Below are 23,197 nucleotides of genomic sequence, written 5' to 3' on the forward strand. Positions count from 1 at the left end.
TAATGTTGATATATAAGTTGGCTTATGAAATAAAGCCATTTCATTCTACCATTTTTGTGCATAATTAATTCTTAATTAGTATTCTTGTTCTACACTAAAAAATAGATGAACTGGCAAAGCAAACTTGCCGAATATATTAAGACTTAGTAAATAAAGTCTAATTATATAGTCTTGTAAAAGACAACAATACATTAAAAGAATAATTTGCCTAAAAAAATGCTGAAAATGTGCCCAGATTTGTAGAAATGTCTCATCAATGGATGTGAATGGGTGCCGTCAGAATGAGAGTCCGAGCAGCTGATTAAAACGTCACAATAATCCACACCAAATTTTTGAAATTGACATTTATAAAACATGGACAAATAAGCTTTCCACTGATGTATGGTTTGTTAGGATAGGACAATATTTAGCCAAGATACAACTATCTGAGGGTGCAAAAAAATCTAAATATTGAGAAATATCTTTACTGAACATGCCTAAAAATTATAATTAGCTGAAAATGTGCTCAGATTTGAAGAAATGTTATTTCATCACTGTCTCACCAATTTATGTGAATGGGTGCCGTCAGAATTAGAGTCCAAACAGCTGATACATTTTTGGCATAAATAAAAAAATTATAATTTTGACCCATTCAATGTATTGTTGGCTATTGCTACAAATATACCTGTGCTATGTATGACTGGTTTTGTGGTCCAGGGTCACAAATGTGAATGTGTTATGTATGTTTTTTCTTACTCTTTGATATATTATTGATATATAAGTTGGCTTTAATGCAGAAACGTCTATGTTTGTGTATGTGACTATTATCTTTTGTGAAATAAAGCCATTTCATACTACCATTTTTGCAGTTAATTCTTAAATTTCCTATTCTACAGTAAAAATATCTAAACATTTTTGAAACAAGGTGAACTTGTAAATTAAATGTGCAATATATATTAAGCCTTAGTATATATAGTCTAATTATCTATAATCTTACAATTGACAACAATACATTAAAAGAATAGTTTGCCTAAAAATTTTAATTTTCTAAAAAAATGTGCTCAGGTTTGTAGAAATGTGTCATTCCACCAATAGTCTCACCAATAGATGTGAATGGGTGCCGTCAGAATGAGAGTCCAAACAGCTGATAAAAACATCACAATAATCCACAAATACACTCCAGTCCATCAGTTAACATCTTGAGAAGACAAAAGCTGAAATAAATGTTTTTAACAATGTTTATATTATTAAGCTTAATAATGGATTTTTGTACAGAATAATATATCACTTCATTTAAGAAATAGTTCGCCCAAAAATGAAAATTTGCTAAAATGTGATCATCCTCAGGCCATCCGAGATGTAGATGAGTTTGTTTCTTCATCAGATTTGGAGAAATATGTCATTCCATCACTTGCTCACTAATGAATGTGAATGGGTGCCGTCAGAATGAGAGTCCAAACAGCTGATAAAAACATCACAATAATCCACAAATACACTCCAGTCCATCAGTTAACATCTTGAGAAGACAAAAGCTGAAACAAATCCATCAAGACGTTTTTAACTAAAACACGAGTTTATAATCTATAATAAGTAAATGTTAATGTCAAAATATAAGTAAATGCAGAAACGTCTATGTTATTTATTTTTTGCTAAATAAAGCCATATTATAAAGCCAACATATTTGTTTAGAGCTGTTTTGGCTTGTAAACAGTGCTTGATCTGTGCGGATTTCTCTCCTGATTTAGACCAGACCACTTTTTTTTTTCACTGGAGGAAGCGTTATTATGGATCATGTGTTTTAGTTAAAAATGTCTTAATGATGGATTTGTTTCAGCTTTTGTCTTCTCCAGATGTTAACTGATGGACTGGAGAGGTGTGGATTATTGTGATGTTTTTATCAGCTGTTTGGACTCTCATTCTGACGGCACCCATTCACTCCAGAGGATCCATTGATGGCAAATTTACATTTTTGGTAATGAGAATGTGGTTCTGGAGCACAATTAGGTCAGGAGAAGGTAATACTTATAATGGAGGACACTGAGTAGCAGTAATTGTTGATTCTTCATGGTTTAAGTATATGTTAAAGCTGGCAGCTTTGACTGAATTCAGAAAGTCTTTCCAAAGTTGCAGAGCCAGAATGGAGTGTTTTCTGGATCTAAACAGACACCTGGAGACTGCGGACGGATCGTATAGTGGCTGGGCTGAAAGTAGGAATAAAATTCAATAGGATTTGCCAAAACTCAGCTGTATATTTCATTTCCAAGAGCTGAATTTAAACTAAAATATGGAACCACAGCCACTTTTTAAAGAGATCCAGCATAATAATCAAATCAAAAATGCCTGTTCAATGGAAACCAAATGCAAAAGCAGCAGATGAAAGTGCGTTGAATAAGCAGACAGCCACTAATTAGAGCATCTGAAACCACACAGAATTACTGTCGAATCAGATCAATGAAGCCGAGTTACTTTAAAATACAACAGTATTTGAATGCTAAGCAAACTCCTCTCAAACAAAGAAAGCCTGAAATTAAAACACACACACCAATTTGTCAAAAGACACTCATTGGAAACTGAATATGGTTGATTTTGGCTGAATAATGAGTGGACGGCGTTTATCTTAGTGTATGTTTTTAATAGTTCATACCAGAGGAATGTTGCCCTGATACTCAGGGATTAAAAAGTGAACTTTGTTGAGATCAACACAGCAGGAAAAACTAGAAAAACTGGCAGTGAAAAACAATTATTAGATCTGCAGATCATCCAGTATTAAAAAAAAAAAAACTTAAAAAATGTCAAATACAGGTTAAAATTGCAGTGTCTGGAAATTTTGTATGCAATCACAAGGATTTGTTTAATTTAAAGTTTAGATGATGAAGTGATGAATTTCAGCTTCTGCACATGATCAAAATGTGTAAGAACATGTAGATACAGATTTTTTTATTAATCAATATTTTTTGGAAAGATAAAACAAGATAAATGTTTACTTTGCTCAAAATGCTTCAAAAAGCCTATTTGATTGTAAAAAATTATATTTATTTACTAAATGACATAGTACTTGTTAAAAGTTTGGAAACATTACTATTTTTAAATGTGTTTTTTTTTTTATGTAGTCTCTTTTGCTCACTAATGATGCATTTATTTGATCAAAAATAAAGAAAAAAAGTGCAATATTCTAAAATATTATTACTATTTAAAAATATATACTGTGTCACTCAAATGTTTGGATTTTTAATGCTTTTGAAGAAGACTTTTTCACTCATCGAGGCTGCGTTTATTTGATTAAAAATACAGAAACAAACTGTAATATTGTGAAATGTTAATGCAATTTAAAATAATGGTTTTCTATTTTAATATACTTTAAAATATAATTTATTTCTGTGATGCAAAGCTGAATTTTCAGCATCATTACTCCAGTATTCAGTGTCACATGATCCTTCAGAAAACATATGCTGATTTATTATTAATTTTGGAAACAGTTGAGCTGCTTAGTATCTATTTTTTGGAACCTGTGATAATTTTTTAGGTTTCTTTCATAAATAAAATGTAAAAAAAAAAAAAAAAGAACAGCATTTATTTAAAATAGAAAACTTTTGTAACAATAAACACCTCGTTCAAAGTTTAGGGTCAGTAAATGTTTTATTTCTTTGTCTCTTTGAAAGAACTATACTTTTATTCAGCAAGGATGTGTTCAATCGATAAAAAGTGATAGTAAAGACTTATAATGTTAGAAAAGATTTCTATTTTGAATAAATGCTGTTCTTTTGAACTTTTTACTCACCAAAGAATCCTGAAAAAAGTATCAGTTTCCAAAAAAATATTTAGCAGCACAGCTGTTTTCAACATTGATAATAAAAGTAATAAATCAGTATATTAGAATGATTTCTGAAGGATCATGTGACACTGAAGACTGCAGTAATGATGCTGAAAATTCATCTTTGCATCACGGAAATAAATTATATTTTAAAGTATAGTAATATAAAAAACTGCTATTTTTAATTGCAATAATATTTCTGTATTTTTGATCAAATAAATGGAACTTTAATGAGCATAAGAGACTTTTTTAAAAAACATAAAAAATCTTACTGATCCCATACGTTTGAGCAGCAGTGTATATTTTAAAATGTAATTTATTTCTGTGATCAAAGTTGAATTTTTAGCATCATTTCTCCAGTCTTCAGTGTCACATGATCCTTCAGAAGTCATTCAAATATACTGATTTATTACTTTTATTATCAATGTAGGAAACACTTGTGTTGCTTAATATTTTTTGTAACCTGTGATTCTTTTTTCAAGATTCTTTGATGAAAAAAAAAAAAAAAACTGCATTTATTTAAAATAGAAAACTTTTTATTCATCAAAGAATCCTGAAAAAAATTATCACAAATCCCCCCAAAAATATTAAGTAGCACAAGTGTTTCCAACATTGATAATAAAAGTAATAAATCCACATATTAGAATGATTTCTGAAGGATCATGTGACACTGAAGACTGCAGTAATGATGCTGAAAATTCATCTTTGCATCACGGAAATAAATTATATTTTAAAGTATAGTAATATAAAAAACTGCTATTTTTAATTGCAATATATTTCTGTATTTTTTATCAAATAAATGAAACTTTGATGAGCATAAGAGACTTTTTTAAAATGTTTAAATAAAATGTATTCCTGTGATCAAAGCTGAATTTTCAGCATCATTTCTCTAGTCTTCAGTGTCACATGATCCTTCAGAAGTCATTAATAATTAAAAATAGGTATTCCAAATTGTAGTATTTCACAATATTACTATTTGGTAAGCATAATAGGGTTCATTAAAAACATTTAAAAATCATAATGTTTCCTCTTTTTGATCATTTTAGATTTTTTATTGATTAATTAAAAATTTTAGCAGTGCTTGTTCATTAAAAACGAGTTATACCAATTCATAACCGAGTCCTGAGTGCTGATCTGTTTAGCTGTGTATATTTCGCCTCGCTTTTCTGTGATCAAAAGCAGATATTTCCATTTAGTAATATAAAATCATGGAAAATCATCTGAATTTGGCATCATCCACATCCTTGTGATTTCAAGGCATCTGAAGCGACTTCCAGTGTTTAACATGCTTATTTCCAAGGATGAATTGATTTAATAAACTACATGGTATAAAAATATGGTCGTGGGTCCAGCGATTACAATTTCATCCAGAAATGAAACCAATGCCATGATTTGAGGGTGTTTTCAGTGACTTTAAAATACAAATCAGATGATGTTAAACTAAAAAACTGATAGAAATGTGAGTGTAGCGTTTAAAGGACACTGCAGTTGTGGCGCGGCAGGATTGTGTGTTCTGAGGTAAAAGGCTTGGGATGGGGTCAGAGGTCAGGCCAGCCCGTCGGGGTCAGTGTCGTCACGGCCGTAGTTTATCGGCTGCAGCTGCTTCACCATGTAGTCGGCGATCTCACGCGTCCCAGCGGCCACAACACGTCTGGACATCAGGTCGAGCGGCCCTCCTACAACACAAACAAACAAGATTCAAACCATTTTTATTTATTTATTTATTTATTAGATTTTATTTTTCATTATATTAATATTACTTTTTATTGTAGTATTATTAATATTATTATTACTTTATATTTTATTATCATTATTATTATTTATTTTGCTGTTATTTATGTCTTTATTTTTTTAAATTATTATTATTATTATTATTATTTAATTATTTTTAGGTTTTTATTTTATTGTATTTTTCATTATATTATTACTTTATTATTATTATTATTATTAATTTATTTGCCTTTATTTATTTATGAATTTATTTTTGTTTATTTTATTTAATTTTTTAAAATCTTTTTATTTATTTTAGGTTTTTATTTTATTTTATTTTATTTGTCATTATATTATTATTTCTTTTTATTTTATTATTATTATTATTATTATTATTAATTTATTTAGCTGTTATTTTTGTCTTTATTTATTTATTTATTCATTTATTTTAGTTTATATTATTTCTTTATACATTTTATTTATTTTAGGTTTTTATTTTATTTTATTTGTCATTATATTATTATTACTTTTTTATTATTATTATTATTATTATTATTATTATTATTATTATTAATTTATTTTGCCGTTATTTTTGTCTTTATTTATTTATTCATTTATTTTAGTTCATATTATTATTATTTTTTTATTATTTTAGGTTTTTATTTTATATTATTTGTTTTTATATTATTATTACTTTTTATTTTATTATTATTATTATTAATTTATTTTGCTGTTATTTTTGTCTTTATTTATTTATTAATTTATTTTAGTTTATATTATTTCTTTATTTCTTTATAAATTTTATTTATTTTAGGTTTTTATTTTATTTTATTTGTCATTAAATTATTATTACTTTTTATTTTATTATATTATTATTAATGTATTTTGCCTTTATTTTTCTTTATTTATTTATGAATTTATTTAAGTTTATATTCACTTTTAATTTTAATTGTATTTTTCATTATATTATTATTAATTTATTTTGCCTTTATTTATTTATGAATTTATTTTAGTTTATATGATTTTTTTTACATTTTATTTTAATTTTATTTTTTTATTATATTATTATTACTTTGTATTATTATTATTATTATTATTATTATTCATATATTTTGACTTTATTTTTGACTTTATTTAATTATGGTTTTATTTAAGTTATACGTTTTAAGTTTTACATTCATTTTTTATTTTTATTTTTTACATTGTTATTTAAATTAGGTTTGTATTTTATTTTATTATTTATTATATTATTATTACTTTTTATTTTATTATTATTATTATTATTATTATTATTTTATTTTTTGTCTTTATATTATTTCTTTCATTTTATTTTATTTAGGTTTGTCTTCGGTTTTATTTTATTTTTCATTATATTATTTTTTTTTTATTTTACTACAAATAATCATTATTAATTTATTTTGCCTTTTTTGTCTTTATTTATTTATGATTTTATTTTAGTTTATATTCATTTTTTATATATTTTTTAAATTTATTTTTATTTTTTATTGCATTATATTATTATTACTTTTTATTGTATTATCATTATTATTATTAATTTATTTTGCCTTTATTTTTGTCTTTATTTATTTATGAATTTATTTTAGTTTATATTCATGTTTTCTTTTTTTACATTTCATTTTATTTAGATTCTTATTTTATTTTTCATTATATTATAATTACTTTTTATTTTATTATTATTATTAATATTATTATTAATTTATTTTGCCTTTTTTGTCTTTATTTATAAATGTATTCTTTTTTAAAAAAAAATTACATTTAGGTTTTAATTTAATTTAATTTAATTTGAATTCAAAAGCCACTTTTATTTGACTTTCTTTCTGCTACAACTATAGCTATGTCTGCCAGCTTGTTATATTTCGACCTCGTTCAGTCGTCACACAAATGCAAGATGACAATCTGGGCAAGATTACAATAACATCACTGTACACAAAACTACATGGGTTGGATAACACAGAACATCTAGACTGTAAGGAAATGTTTGGCGTTTTTTTTGGGCTTTTACATGGAAGCGATATTCCTCTCAGGACCCTCGTTTCTCTCCGACCGCATGGTCATGACCTAACCCTCCTCCCCAACAAAGACTCTTTGTGTCGCCTCACACACACACACACACACACACACACACACACACACACACACACACACACACACACACACACACACACACACACACACACACACACACACACACACACACACACACACACACACACACACACACACATTCAGACATTTCACACACACAAAATATCAGCAACCACCTGAGACATTTACTATATTTAGTTTTATTATTATTATTTCATTTTATTCATTATTTTATTTATTTTGAGGTTTTATTTGTTTTGCTTTTTAGTATTTTTTTTATTTTTAATTTTATTTTATTTTGAGTTTTTTGTGATATACTTTATTTTTTTAGTATCTTATTATTCACTAATATTACTTATTTAAATGGTAGGTCAGAATTAGAAAGAATTTTAAACTATTAGAATTTACACATCTATAAAATTTCATGCATAGTGGATTTACCAAAGTGGACCTAAAATAAAATGATCAAAATATAAAAACCACATTCAATATAATTAATTTTTTTAAAGTATTACAGGTGCTACTTTTTGTAATTATACCACTTTCTATAGCATTACTCATATGTATATAGAACTGTATAACAGTAAGAAAATAAATAAATAAATAAAATAAAATAAATAAATAAAGACATACAGTATTTTTTAATAATGTGGAAACATTACTGTTTTTATTTTATTATTGTTGTATTTATTTATTTATTATTATTTAGTGTATTCTCTTTTGCTCATCGAGGCTGCATTTATTTGATCGAAAATACAAGAAACAAATCAGCAATATTGTTAAATATTATTACTATTTAAAAAACAGCTTTTGTTGTTAAATTATATTTATTCCTGTGATCAAATCTGAATTTTCAGCGTCATTACTTCAGTCTTCAGTGTCACATGATCCTTCAGAATTTATGAATAATTAAGTAACTTTTATTTTATTTTTATTATAAATTCATGATTTTTAAATTTTATTTTGGGGGTTTATTTATTTAGCTTTTCAGTATTTTAAAATTCATATATTTTAATTATTTTAATCTTATTTATTAAATACTAATTTTATTGAACTATAAGAACTAAACAAGCAATTTTATGCACAGTTGATACCAAAGTGAGCCTAAAATAAAATTATATGATTAAATAGCTATAAAACAAACATTTTCTCAATGTATTGCAGGTGAAACATTTTATTATAGCACTTTTCATAGCACTACTCATATGTATATGGAACAGTGTGCAAACACTAAGCTATTTTAACATCTGTACAGTATAAACATCCTTTTATGACTGTAATTTAGCTACAATTTATATACAAATACTAAACTAAGCATGAAATATTATCTACATGTTTAGATTTTCATCATGTGCTCACCCAAATCCTCATGTTCAGCCCAACATTCATAACAAAATACTAATCCCAAATCAATCATCCAGATATAAAAGCCCTTTTTGTTTGAAATCCTACATTATGAATTAAACATAATAATGACCAACTATGGTGCACTTTCTGCATCACTGCAAAAAATGATTTTCTTACTTAGATTTGTTGTCTTGTTTCCAGCCAAAATATCTAAGAATTCTTAAATCAGAAAGGATTTTCTAGACGAGTAAAAATATTGAGTTTTTGCTTAGAACAAACAAAACAATCTGCCAGTGGGGTAAGAAAAAAAATCTTATTTCAAACAGAAAACAAGATTATTTTTCTTACCCCATTGGCAGATTATTTTGCTTGACACTTAATTTTGACTTTTTTTTTTTAAACAAGACAATATTTTTACTCATCTAGAAAATCCTTTTTGATTTAAGAATTCTTAGATATTTTGTCTGGAAACAAGACAACAAATCTAAGTAAGAAAGGCATTTTTTGCAGTGATCCATAACATCATAACTGACCTGTTGTGTCGATGACGTATCCGCCGGCCTCTCTGATGATGACTGCGGCCGCTGCGATGTCCCAGCAGTGCAGGCCGTACTGGTAATACGCCTCCGCCGCTCCGCTGGCGATATGACAGAGCGCTAGCGTCGAGCTGCCAATGATCCTCACACTGCAGGACAAACACACCGACTATATGAGCCACATCACTTAACGGAGTCCACTTCCAAAACACATTTGCAGATAATGTACTCATCCCCTTGTCATCCAAGATGTTCATGTCCTTCTTTCTTCAGTCAATAAGAAAGTATGTTTTTTGAGGAAAACATTCCAGGAATTTTCTCCATATAGTGGACTTCTATGGTGCCCGCGAGTTTGAACTTCCTAAATGCAGTTTAAATGCAGTTTCAAAGGACTCTAAACGTTCCCAGCCAAGGAACAAGGGTCTAAAATCTATTTTTCAAACGTATATATTTCTCACCTAAATGTTTGATCATGCAGTGCTTTTTTTAAAATATAGAATAGTGCAATTATTGCACAATACTCCCACTTCGCTTCCTGTCATATCTGATCTGTCCCATCACAATAAAGGCAAAAATTCCAAAAAATAAATCTTTAATAAAAAATATAAACATAATTCTCAATAGTAGTGTAAAAAAACACCCTTTTCAGCTCTGCAAAAAATCAGTTCATTCTTTTGCATGTTTCTTTAAATGCAAATGAGCTCTGCTCGCCCCGCCCCTCTCTAATATAGGATTATGAGCCGTAATGTTTACTTTAGCCGCATTTAGCAGCGTTTAGTGGCTAAACTTGCCAACAAGCACATTATTAAGAAAGGCCATTTGCAAAGATGCATAAAAACCCCTTATACTCACTTCTGCTGTGGTGGGTGAAGCTGCATCAGGAACGATTCGCACGAACATAGAGGCATTTGTAGATTGGGATCAGCGCTTTCCTTTTTAAAAACGAAAGTAACGTTATCCTCTGCGTCTTCAGCGGCTCAGATGTCGGGAGTAAATGACGACTGCTATGTTCATTATTGCATCCAACAACAGAACACCTCAGAGTCAGAGTCGGACTGTTTCAGTCCAGTGAGGGCGGGGCTAAGGTGAGGCGCTCATGTCAATCAACTATCGTGGGAGGGGCCTGTCTGTGTGCCATCACACCCACAAGAAGCTGAGAATGACCTGATTTTAAAAAGGGGATATTACTTTTAAAGATTAAAGATTTCTATCATTGTAGGGTGGTTGTGTACACAAACTGCCAATACACATTAATGTTCAAACAACATGGAAAAGTGAGTTTTGCATCCGATGACCCCTTTAAAAATCACTATCGACAGAAACAGTCAGTTCTACTGCCTTTTCTTTTGCATTTAAATCTTTATTACAAGCAATCTTGTTGTTAATAAAGAACTTTGTTTTTCTACCTCCACGACTGCCATTTATTATTGTCTTTTTTATCTAAAAGTGCTATTTTCCTTTAAACATAGCCAAAAACCCATATGCGTTGACTGTGAAACACAGTAGACCGTAATTATATGCAGGCGTCATCAGCTTTAGATCGGTTTATGAGATCGGCCTTTTTAGAGACCGCCGATTAAACATCCCAAAGCGATTATCGGCGGATAGTGACCGGTAGCCAATTAATCAGAGAAATATAAAAAAAATGATAATTTCACTAGATAAGACCCTTCTTCCTCAGCTGGGATCGTTTAAGAGTCCTTTGAAGCTGCATTTAAACTGCATTTTGGAAGTTCAAACTCAGGGCACCACAGAAGTCCACTATATAGAGAGAAATCATCAAATGTTTTTCTTAAAAAACATAATGTCTTTACGACTGAAGAAAGAAAGACATGAGCATCCTGGATGACAAGGGGGTGAGTACATTATCTGTACATTTTAGTTCTGGAAGTAAACTTCTCCTTTAATTGCTTTATATTACAGCTCACACATTTATCACCTACCCATGAGTCGGTGCGCTTAATAATTTCTTCATGTTTCCTGAAAAGATATCCAGTGTTGCCGGGTCTCTCTTCGCGCCGATCTCTGTGAGAATGAGGGCCTTCGACACATCTGAGATAGTAAACACATCATACTGGATCAGTCTGACACCGTTTTTATGGTGGAGATTAAAGGCTAGCAGCAAAAACACAAGTAAATGATTTGAGATTAAATCCATAAAGAGCATTTATAGAATTTGATGAATTATTTAAACACACAACTCTCAAAAGTTTAAGGTTTTTTGATACATTTTGATACTTTTATTCAGTAATGACACATTAAACGACATTTATAAAGTTGCAAAAGATTTTTATTTCAAATAAATGCTCTTCTTTTGAATTCATCCGTGAATCCTGTTTCCTCTGTATTCAACATCGTAAATGATCACAAAAGTTTCTTGAGCAGCATATTAGCATATTAGAATAATTTCTGAAGGATCATGTGCCAAAATATTAAATGTCATGGATGAATATTTACTGAGTAATCCACTATTTCGTAGAGGGAGGTCAAAATGGCAAGTTTTTACCTGAGATTCAGAGCCAAGTCACAAGGCTGTAAAAATGACTTCAGAAAGATGGCAGCATCATAATGTTATTTTTAAACAGAGACTGGTAGGTCTGTTAGTAAAATCTGTTGACTTTAGCAATCTTTGTTGCATTATGCGCCAATGGTGACCATTTAAAAATGGAGAAACAGCACTTTTCAAGTTTTTCTCTAAAGTTTGCGTGCCTGTAACTCAAGAAGTATTAAAGATATTTGAATGTCCTTTTAGACATTGAGTCTTAACAAACCTTCCGTTTGGCATCTTCATTTTAAAGGGTCTATATGGCTCGGTTCCAGAGAGACTGGAATTTTCATATGACTCCAAGAGTAAATTGTTAAATTGTACATATTTTCAGTGGTCAAAAACCAATTCTGGGTCAGTTTGCTAAAATATGATACTTCTTTTCTATTAAAGGGGAATGTCTGAAGAACAAATAATGTTGAAACTAGAGATGTATCTTGTTTCCTTCTGTCAAAACAACTGCACTGAACATACTTGTCTGAGTGCTTTTTCTAAAGTTTGCATGCCTGTAACTAAAGAAGTATTAAAGATATCTCAATATAGATTCTAGTTCTTAATTAACTTTTCTTTCAGAATCTTCATTTTCAAGGCCCTACATCATTCAGTTCCAGAGATATTGGGATCTCAATGAGGCTCCATTTTCAGATAGTTAAATATTACCCATTTTCAGTGGTTGAAAACCAAAATGTTGGTCACTTACTCATTTTGTTGAAAGAACAATGTCTGACTGTCTGTTCAACACAGTTGTCTTGACAGAAGGAAACAAGATGCATCTTTAAATTAACGTTATTTGTTTTTCAGACAGTTCTCTTTAAAAGAAAAGAAGTATCATATTTTTGCAAATTTACCCACATTTGGTTTTTGACCACTGCAAATGTGTACAATTTAATGAGCCATACTGAAATTCCATTATCACTGGAACCAAACTATATAAAGCCTTTAAAATGAAGATGCTCAAAGGAAGGTTTGTTAAGAACCAATATCTAAAAGGGCATTAAGATATCTTTAATATTTCTTGAGTTACAGGCACGCAAACCTTAGAGTCAAAAAGTGCTGTTTCCTCATTTTTGAATGGTCACCATTGGCACATAATGCAACAAAGATTGCTAAAGTCAACAGATTTTACAAACAGAACTTACTATCTTTGTGTAAAAATAACATTATGATGCTGCCATCTTTCTGAAGTAATTTTACCCCCCTGTAACTTGACTCTGAATCTCAGGTGAAAACTGCCATTTTGACCCCACTTTACAAAATAGTATATATTCATCCAGGACAGTTAATATTTTGGCTTTCATTACTATATATGTTTACCTTTCGTCAGAGATAATAATACCAAAATCAAACATTTGAGCTGAAATTTGGTTTGACTTAACATGGAATGACCCAACAGCCATTTTAAACTGTAACTAGATAAAAAAGTTTGTCAAGACAAACTTTAAGTTGGCTTGAAAAAGCCTGATCAGAAAGTGTGAAAAGGTTTTAAAGTTTTTAACAGTTTTAAAAATTGTAGAAATTGCATGGTTTTCAGTCCAAAATTTTTTTAAGTTTAAAGTAGTTTTAAAGCTTAAAGCTTGAATGTTTTGAAGGCAATACAGTCTGTCGGCTGAATGGATGGATAAATGGATAGAAAGCATGTTTTAGCATGTTTCTAACTTATTTAGCATGTTACTAGCATGTAGCTAGCATAATTAGCAAGTTACTAGCATATTGTTAGCACATTTCTAGCATGATTAGCATGTTGCTAGCATGTCCTAGCATGATTGGCATGTTGTTAGTATGTTCCTAGCAAGATTAGCATGTTGTTAGCATGTTTCTTGCATGTTTGTAACATAATTAACATGTCAATAATGTGTTGCTAACATGCTGATAGCATAATTAACATGTTACTAGCATGATTAGCATGTTGTTAACATGTTTATAGCCTAATTAACATGTTGTTAACATGTTTCTAGCATGATTAGCATGTTGTTAGCATGTTTTTAGCATGTTTGTAACATAATTAACATGTCAATAATGTGTTGCTAACATGCTGATAGCATAATTAACATGTTATTAGTATGTTCCTAGCAAGATTAGCATGTTGTTAGCATGTTTGTAACATAATTAGCATGTCAATAATGTGTTGCTAACATGCTGATAGCATAATTAACATGTTACTAGCATGATTAGCATGTTGTTAACATGTTTATAGCCTAATTAACATGTTGTTAACATGTTACTAGCATTATGATTAGCATGTTGTTAACATGTTTATAGCCTAATTAACATGTTGTTAACATGTTTCTAGCATGATTCGCATGTTGTTAGCATGTTTGTAACATAATTAACATGTCAATAATGTGTTGCTAACATGCTGATAGCATAATTAACATGTTATTAGTATGTTCCTAGCAAGATTAGCATGTTGTTAGCATGTTTGTAACATAATTAACATGTCAATAATGTGTTGCTAACATGCTGATAGCATAATTAACATGTTACTAGCATGATTCGCATGTTGTTAGCATGTTTCTAGCATGTTTGTAGCATAATTAACATGTCAATAAGGTGTTGCTAACATGCTGATAGCATAATTAACATGTTATTAGTATGTTCCTAGCAAGATTAGCATGTTGTTAGCATGTTTCTAGCATGTCTGTAGCATAATTAACATGTCAATAAGGTGTTGCTAACATGCTGATAGCATAATTAACATGTTACTAGCATGTTTCTAGCATTATTAGCATTTGTTGTTAACATGTTTCTAGCCTAATTAACCTGTTGTTAACATGTTTCTAGCATGATTAGCATGTTGTTAGCATGTTTCTAACATGATTAATCTGTTACTAGCATGTTGCTAGCATAATTAGAATGCCGCTAACGTGATGTTAGCATTCATAGCATGTTAACATTATTAGCAAGTTACTAGCATGTTTCTAGCATGATTAGCATGTTGTTAGTATGTTTTTAACATGTTTCTAGCCTAATTAGCATGTTGTTAACATGTTACTAGTATGATTAACATGTTGTTAGCATGTTACTAGAATGATAAGCATGTTGCTAGCATGATTAGAACGTCGCAAACATGTTAGCATTCATAACCAGTTGTTAGCATTATTGGCAAGTTAATAGCATGTTTCTAGAATGATTAGCATGTTGTTAATGTGTTTCTAGACGTATTTTTCCAGTTTTCCTGGACAGTTTTTCCTATCAGGACTAGGATATAGCAGCTGGAGTCAGATCGGTCAGTTTGGAGTTTGTCGAGTTAAAGCTCTAGGAGGAGCAGCAGTCAGAATTTTTTGTCTCAGAATAATAATAATAACTGTAAGTTTAAATATAATTTCAGTACCTTTTTCTTTTGAAACCTGTAGTCGAACACCGTTGCAAAAGGCTCCGTGTCCTTTCCTGGCCGTATACAGCGTCCCGTCAAAACAGTGATAGATGACGCCGAGCTCCAGCTGAGGGCCAGAAATCTTGTGGTTATTGAACATAAACACACGGCATCAATGAAAGCAGACTTAATGCTGTCCCTGTATTGCTTTATCAGTGTTTACCTCTTTTCTGACAGCAAATCCAATGCTTACTGCCACCATGGGGAAACTGGAAATGAAAGATTGTGTGTTGGGAACTCAAGAATATATTTATATGATGATTTAAACACAATACGTGATGGTTACGGTACCTGTGCACAAAGTTACACGTGCCGTCGATGGGATCGATGATCCATGTAGGGGCGTCTGTCAGTTCACACTTCACACCAGCAGCGGATGATTCCTCACCGATAAACCTGACGTTATAATCAACATCACATCAACATCTGACACAGAGAACATCACAATCATACCAACAGTTATTACTGAAGAATGTGAAACATTAAACACTTCACAGAAAGTCTGTAGTGCCCTTTTATGGAAAGAAAAACGGCAAGTCTTTTATTGGAAAGTGGGCCGATGGGTCTGATTTTATTAAATTAATCTTTAAAACTTAATACTCAATGATTATCATTTTCATATTACAAAACATACCACTGTAGACATCAGTGTAACTTTGGCATGAATATTCTGAATAAGCTTTTATTTTTTATATTTTTATATTTTATTTTAGCATTACTTTAATTACTGAAGAAATATTTGTAATAGTTACTAGTGAGCAAAAAAATATTTTTGTACGTTTGCCCACTGACAAAGAAATGATCAGTCTATCATTTTAATAGTAGGTTTATTTGAACAGTGAGAGACAGAATAACAACAAAATAATCTGGAAAAACTCATACAAGTCACAAACTAAGATTATACAGGTAACAAACTGAGTTTAGGAGCAATCCCTTTAAGAGAGTTTTTAACACGTGTTTGTTTCCCGTGTGGGAGGCATGTATGCGCGTTTTAGGGGGCATTTGCGTGTTCTTTACCCGTGTTGGGGGCATTTGTGTGTTATTTATCCGTGTAGGGGACATGTATGCACGCTTTGGGGGCATTTGCGTGTTTTTTACACACGTGGGGGGGATGTATGTGTGTTTTGGGGGCATTCGCGTTTTCTTTACCCGTATTGGTGGCACTTGTGTGTTCTTTATCCGTGTTGGGGGCATTTGTGTGTTCTTTATCCGTGTAGGGGACATGTATCCACGCTTTGGGGGCATTTGCGTGTTTTTTACACACGTGGGGGGGATGTATGTGTGTTTTGGGGGCATTCGCGTGTTCTTTACCCGTATTGGTGGCACTTGTGTGTTCTTTATCCGTTTTGGGGTGCATTTGTGTGTTCTTTATCCGTGTAGGGGACATGTATGCACGCTTTGGGGGCATTTGCGTGTTTTTTTCACACGTGGGGGGGATGTATGTGTGTTTTGGGGGGCATTCGCGTGTTCTTTACCCGTGTTGGTGGCACTTGTGTGTTCTTTATCCGTGTTGGGGGCATTTCCGTGTTCTTTACCCGTGTGGGGGGCATTTGTGTGTTCTTTACCCGTGTTGGTGGCACTTGTGTGTTCTTTATCCGTGTGGGGGACATGTAAGCACGCTTTGGGGGCATTTGCATGTTCTTTACACACGTGGGGGGGATGTATGCGTGTTTTGGGGGGCATTTCCGTGTTCTTTACCCGTGTGGGGGTCATTTGCGTGTTCTTTACCCGTGTTGGCGGCATTTGTGTGTTCTTTATCCTTGTGGGGGGCATGTATGCACGCTTTGGGGGCATTTGCGTGTTCTTTACACATGTGGGGGGGGGGGGGGTGTATGCATGTTTTGGGGGGCATTTGCGTGTTTTTTACCCGTGTGGGGGGCATTTGTGTGTTCTTTACCCGTGTTGGGGGCATTTGTGTGTTCTTTATCCGTGTGGGGGGCATTTGTGTGTTCTTTATCCGTGTGGGTGGCATATATGCACGTTTTGGGGGGCATTTGCGTGTTCTTTACACATGTGGGGGGGATGTATGCGTGTTTTGGGGGACATTCGCGTGTTCTTTACCCGTGTTGGTGGCACTTGTGTGTTCTTTATCCGTGTTGGTGGCACTTGTGTGTTCTTTATCCGTGTTGGTGGCACTTGCGTGTTCTTTATCAGTGTTGGTGGCACTTGTGTGTTCTTTATCCGTGTTGGTGGCACTTGTGTGTTCTTTATCCGTGTTGGTGGCACTTGTGTGTTCTTTACCCGTGTTGGTGGCACTTGTGTGTTCTTTATCCGTGTTGGTGGCACTTGTGTGTTCTTTACCCGTGTTGGTGGCACTTGTGTGTTCTTTATCCGTGTTGGTGGCACTTGTGTGTTCTTTATCCGTGTTGGTGGCACTTGTGTGTTCTTTATCTGTGTTGGTGGCACTTGTGTGTTCTTTACCCGTGTTGGTGGCACTTGTGTGTTCTTTATCCGTGTTGGTGGCACTTGTGTGTTCTTTATCCGTGTTGGTGGCACTTGTGTGTTCTTTACCCGTGTTGGTGGCACTTGTGTGTTCTTTATCCGTGTTGGTGGCACTTGTGTGTTCTTTACCCGTGTTGGTGGCACTTGTGTGTTCTTTATCCGTGTTGGTGGCACTTGTGTGTTCTTTATCCGTGTTGGTGGCACTTGTGTGTTCTTTATCCGTGTTGGTGGCACTTGTGTGTTCTTTACCCGTGTTGGTGGCACTTGTGTGTTCTTTATCCGTGTTGGTGGCACTTGTGTGTTCTTTATCCGTGTTGGTGGCACTTGTGTGTTCTTTACCCGTGTTGGTGGCACTTGTGTGTTCTTTATCCGTGTTGGTGGCACTTGTGTGTTCTTTATCCGTGTTGGTGGCACTTGTGTGTTCTTTATCCGTGTTGGTGGCACTTGTGTGTTCTTTATCCGTGTTGATGGCACTTGTGTGTTCTTTACCCGTGTTTGTGGCACTTGTGTGTTCTTTACCCGTGTTGGTGGCACTTGTGTGTTCTTTATCCGTGTTGGTGGCACTTGTGTGTTCTTTATCCGTGTTGGTGGCACTTGTGTGTTCTTTATCCGTGTTGGTGGCACTTGTGTGTTCTTTATCCGTGTTGGTGGCACTTGTGTGTTCTTTATCCGTGTTGGTGGCACTTGTGTGTTCTTTACCCGTGTTGGTGGCACTTGTGTGTTCTTTATCCGTGTAGGTGGCACTTGTGTGTTCTTTACCCGTGTTGGTGGCACTTGTGTGTTCTTTATCCGTGTTGGTGGCACTTGTGTGTTCTTTACCCGTGTTGGTGGCACTTGTGTGTTCTTTACCCGTGTTGGTGGCACTTGTGTGTTCTTTATCCGTGTTGGTGGCAGTTGCGTGTTCTTTATCCGTGTGGGTGGCATATATGCACGCTTTTGTGTGGCACTTGTGTGTTCTTTACCCGTGGCGGTGGCACTTGTGTGTTCTTTATCTGTGTGGGGGACATGTATGCACGCTTTGGGGGCATTTGAATGTTCTTTACACACGTGGGGGGGGATGTATGCGTGTTTTGGGGGGCATTTCCGTGTTCTTTACCCGTGTGGGGGGCATTTGTGTGTTCTTTACCCATGTGGGGGGCATTTGTGTGTTCTTTATCCGTGTGGGGGGCATGTAAGCACGCTTTTGTGTGGCACTTGTGTGTTCTTTACCCGTGTTGGGGGCATGTATGCACGCTTTGGGGGCATTTGCGTGTGCTTTACCCGTGTGGGGGTCATTTGTGTGTTCTTTACCCGTGTTGGCGGCATTTGTGTGTTCTTTATTCTTGTGGGGGGCATGTATGCACGCTTTGGGGGCATTTGCGTGTTCTTTACACACGTGGGGGGGTGTATGCGTGTTTTGGGGGGCATTTCCGTGTTCTTTACCCGTGTGGGGGTCATTTGTGTGTTCTTTACCCGTGTGGGGGGCATTTGTGTGTTCTTTACCCGTGTTGGGGGCATTTGTGTGTTCTTTATCCGTGTGGGGGGCATTTGTGTGTTCTTTATCCGTGTGGGTGGCATATATGCACGTTTTGGGGGGCATTTGCGTGTTCTTTACACATGTGGGGGGGATGTATGCGTGTTTTGGGGTGCATTCGCGTGTTCTTTACCCGTGTTGGTGGCACTTGTGTGTTCTTTATCCGTGTTGGTGGCACTTGTGTGTTCTTTATCCGTGTGGGTGGCACTTGCGTGTTCTTTATCCGTGTGGGTGGCATATATGCACGCTTTTGTGTGGCACTTGTGTGTTCTTTACCCGTGTTGGTGGCACTTGTGTGTTCTTTATCCGTGTGGGTGGCACTTGCGTGTTCTTTATCCGTGTGGGTGGCATATATGCACGTTTTGGGGGGCATTTGCGTGTTCTTTACCCGTGTGGCGGGCATGTATGCGTGTTTTGGGGGGCATTCGCGTGTTCGTTACCCGTGTGGGGGGCAATTGCGTGTTCTTTATCCGTGTGGGTGGCATATATGTACGTTTTGGGGGGCATTTGCGTGTTCGTTACCCGTGTGTGGTTTTTTAACCCACGCGAAGGGCGTTTTGGGGGGTATTTGTGTGTTTTTTTTACCCATGCGAAGGGCATTTTGGGGGGGGTATTTGTGTTTTTTTTTTATTTTACCCATGCGAGGGGCGTTTTGGGGGGTATTTGTGTGTGTTTTTACCTGTGTGAGGGGTATTTCTCCCTGAGTGTGGAGATGATGAGCTCCTCCACCTGATGGTCTGCCTCCGTCACCAGGTCTGTTGGTGTGCTCTTGCTGCTCACTCGTTTCTCCTGCTTCACCGCTGACTGAACCACCTGATGGAGAAAACACACAGCCAGTCTATACTCTAACCACAGTAACACATGGGAATACTATGGTATTTTCTGGTGCTGAAAGAGTTTAGTCCATCACTGATACCATAGTACAGTATCTACTGTTGCTATTGTTACCTTTTAAAACTAACTTTCGTTAAACGAAATAAAGCAGAAATAAAACAAAACAAAAACATTAAATGAAAACCTGACACTTAAAATAAAAAAAATATGAACGAACTGGCATTAGCAACTAATTAAAATAAAATAAGTTTAATCTAAAATACTAAATGTAAGTGAAGTGTCTACTTTTAAGGTTTCGAATAAGTTTTTGGAGAATAAAATGTCAAAATTTGGTTGAAATAATGTTACATTGTCATTCAGTGTAACACAATATTTATGTAAAAATTCAAACAACATGCTTATTCTGACTTGTATATATTAAAATATTATATTATAGTATATATATATATATATATATATATATATATATATATATATATATATATATATATATATATATATTCTTATACTGACTAATGGGCAAAACCTAGGATAGTGGCCAATTTTAAAAGTGTAGAATTACAACTAATTAGTATTTGGGGTGAAAGTAATTTGTCTTTTAATATGTCATAAATTGATTTTTGTTGTAAACATCCCTGACAAGATTGTCACACTGAATGACATTTTAGTGGGTGTCTTCTGTAAATTAGGGAAAAAATATATTTATTTCTTGCTCAGAAAAACAAAAACAATAATGTAATTAAACTAATGATAACCTTTTAAATATTTTTTTTGGAAAAACAACAACAACAATTGAAAGCAGTATTACACTTTTTGTTTCTATGCTTAAAAGCTTTTTCGTCTTTGACTCAAAAACTAGATGAAAAACTTTTTTCTTAGCAATTAATTTAAATTTACCAAAACCCAAAAAAAAGAAAAGAAATGAAAACAAAAGTGCATAGCAAAATTACATAAAATAGATAAAAAAAACTTCTTCTTGCCTTAGCCACTAACAGAAATAAAGTTTAATTTCATGAAATATAAAAAATAAATCAATAGAAGTTATATAGAAATATTAATAAAGATACAATGACATCACAAAATGACTAATACTTTAGTAAAATGTAAACAAAACCTGAAAATATTATAAGAAAATATTAATTGGAAAAGTTCATGAAATATGGATGTTATAAAAGACGTTATATAAATACAGTGTTATTGTTTGGAGCTTTATTAATATAATATAATATATGAGTTATTAACATTTCAGAATCATATTGTCCTAATACTTTCCAACAGGCTACAGTGTAGTCCATCATGGCCAAGATATGTAGCTTTATCAAGGCTATTTATAACAGTGGCAACATGAAAAAGGTCAATGACACAAAGCTTCTACTCAAATACAGAGCCTTATATTAATATTATAGAGTTTGTAGTATTACAGAACAACAAGTATCAATGCTGACTCATATATAAGCTGTTCTGCAGTGGATCTGTGTTAGATTAACGCTGTCTGTCGTCAGTAAACAGTGAAACAACCACAAAACAGCGCTCATTGTTGATCCTATGTGTTTGTTTATCATCTGTCCATCCATCCGTGTAGCTGTAAAGCACATTCGTGTATGTTTGAGCGGATCTGTTCGAGTCGGTCGCCGTTAGTTTCTAATGTTTGTAATGAATGAGTCGACTAATGTTGCGAGGCGTTATCGTTATCGTTAACTTACCTGTCCGGCTCTGCGGGCGATCTGCACGGCCACATCCAAACAGTCGCTCCAGTCCTCCATTACGAACACACGCGTCACGGGGAAGCCTTTGGACGGGCCGATAGCGCTTCAGCGCATCTCATTCTCTCGCTCCGGTGCTCTGACTGACGTCCGGTTCCGTCCTGATGGAGCGTGTTCACGGGGAGCGTCCTACACGACACATAAATCACCTCTAATCAATCTAATCGATCACGACGGTGATATCCGTACAGCATCCTGCACCTCCAGATGACCGTGTGCACCTGATAAACTCAATATTGACATGCGCTAATTATGCAGAAGACTACTTAATATATATTATTTAATTGTTTACGTTCGATTTTTAAGTTTTATAATATTTTAAGCACTTTTATCGATAGTTTAAGATGTATGAATATTTTAAAATCAAAACAAAATAAATATTTGCTGTTTAAAGCAATTACATAACGTCACTCAGCAGAGGGCGGCAAAACCAAAGCTATTTCTGCTTTAGCGTCTGTGAACTGAAGCTGTTTAAAACGTCGTTTGCTAAAGGTGTACACATGAGGCGAAAGTGAATGGTTTCAGAAATAACTATACATGTTAGAATGAGATTATTCATTATTATTAACTGCAGATGATTAACTTAAGTGTTTTTTAAATACCATATAGTAAATATCCCTACCACCGGATAGATATTCCTCAAATTGGTATTGAGAGAAACCACACTGTTTTAACTAACCTTAAATAAAAAAAACGTTCGTCAAGACAAACTTTAGGTTGGTTTAAGAAAGCCTAGCCTGAAAGTTTGAATTTAGATAGATTAGATGTTGATAGCACATGTTGTTGACATGTTTATAGCATGATTAGCATGTTGTTGGCGTGTCACTAACATGTCGTTTACCTGTTGCTAACATGTTTCTTACATGATTAGCATGTTTTCAGTATGATTAGCATGTTGCTAGCATGTTTGTAACATGATTATCATGTTGTTAGCAGATTTATAACATGATTAGCATAGTGCTAGCATGTTGTTAACATGATTTTCATTTTTTTTTCCAGCATGTCATTGGAATGGTTCTTCTAACATAACTAACATGCTGTTAGCATGTTTCTACGTGATTAGAATTTTTCTAACATAATTAACATGTTGCTAGCTTGTTTCTAACATGACTGGCATGTTTATAGCATGATTAGCATGTCACTGCCATGTTGTCAACCTGTTGCTAACATGTTTCTAGCATAATTAACATTTTACTAGCACGCATGTCATTGGAATAGTTTTAAGATGACTAGCATGC

General features: G+C 33.5%; 1 protein-coding gene across 1 annotated transcript; it reads right to left on the reverse strand.

Moving 5' to 3' along the window:
• Window positions 1-2,613: 2,613 nt before the first annotated feature.
• impa2 (inositol monophosphatase 2) lies at window positions 2,614-22,154 on the reverse strand. The gene is made up of 8 exons (XM_073830785.1): window positions 21,900-22,154; window positions 20,042-20,175; window positions 15,699-15,803; window positions 15,571-15,616; window positions 15,366-15,474; window positions 11,433-11,541; window positions 9,487-9,638; window positions 2,614-5,466 (listed from the first exon to the last, which is right to left on the reverse strand). The coding sequence occupies exons 1-8, from the start codon at window positions 21,957-21,959 to the stop codon at window positions 5,336-5,338; spliced, it is 846 nt and encodes a 281-aa protein (XP_073686886.1). The 5' UTR covers window positions 21,960-22,154; the 3' UTR covers window positions 2,614-5,335.
• Between the last annotated feature and the right edge of the window lie 1,043 nt (window positions 22,155-23,197).

Source organism: Garra rufa, chromosome 24 (genome assembly GCF_049309525.1).
Source record: "Garra rufa chromosome 24, GarRuf1.0, whole genome shotgun sequence".
In the NCBI taxonomy this organism is placed as follows: domain Eukaryota; kingdom Metazoa; phylum Chordata; class Actinopteri; order Cypriniformes; family Cyprinidae; genus Garra; species Garra rufa.

What these genes read in the sequence shown, in the direction of transcription:
- impa2 (XM_073830785.1), bottom strand. Translation starts at nt 21,959, where the DNA reads ATGGAGGACTGGAGCGACTGTTTGGATGTGGCCGTGCAGATCGCCCGC. An exon ending in GAGAAATACCCCTCACACAG is followed by an intron (nt 15,804 to 20,041) that starts GTAAAAACACAC and finishes TTATAACGTCAG; the next exon opens with GTTTATCGGTGAGGAATCAT. An exon ending in GATTTGCTGTCAGAAAAGAG is followed by an intron (nt 15,475 to 15,570) that starts GTAAACACTGAT and finishes TCTGGCCCTCAG; the next exon opens with CTGGAGCTCGGCGTCATCTA.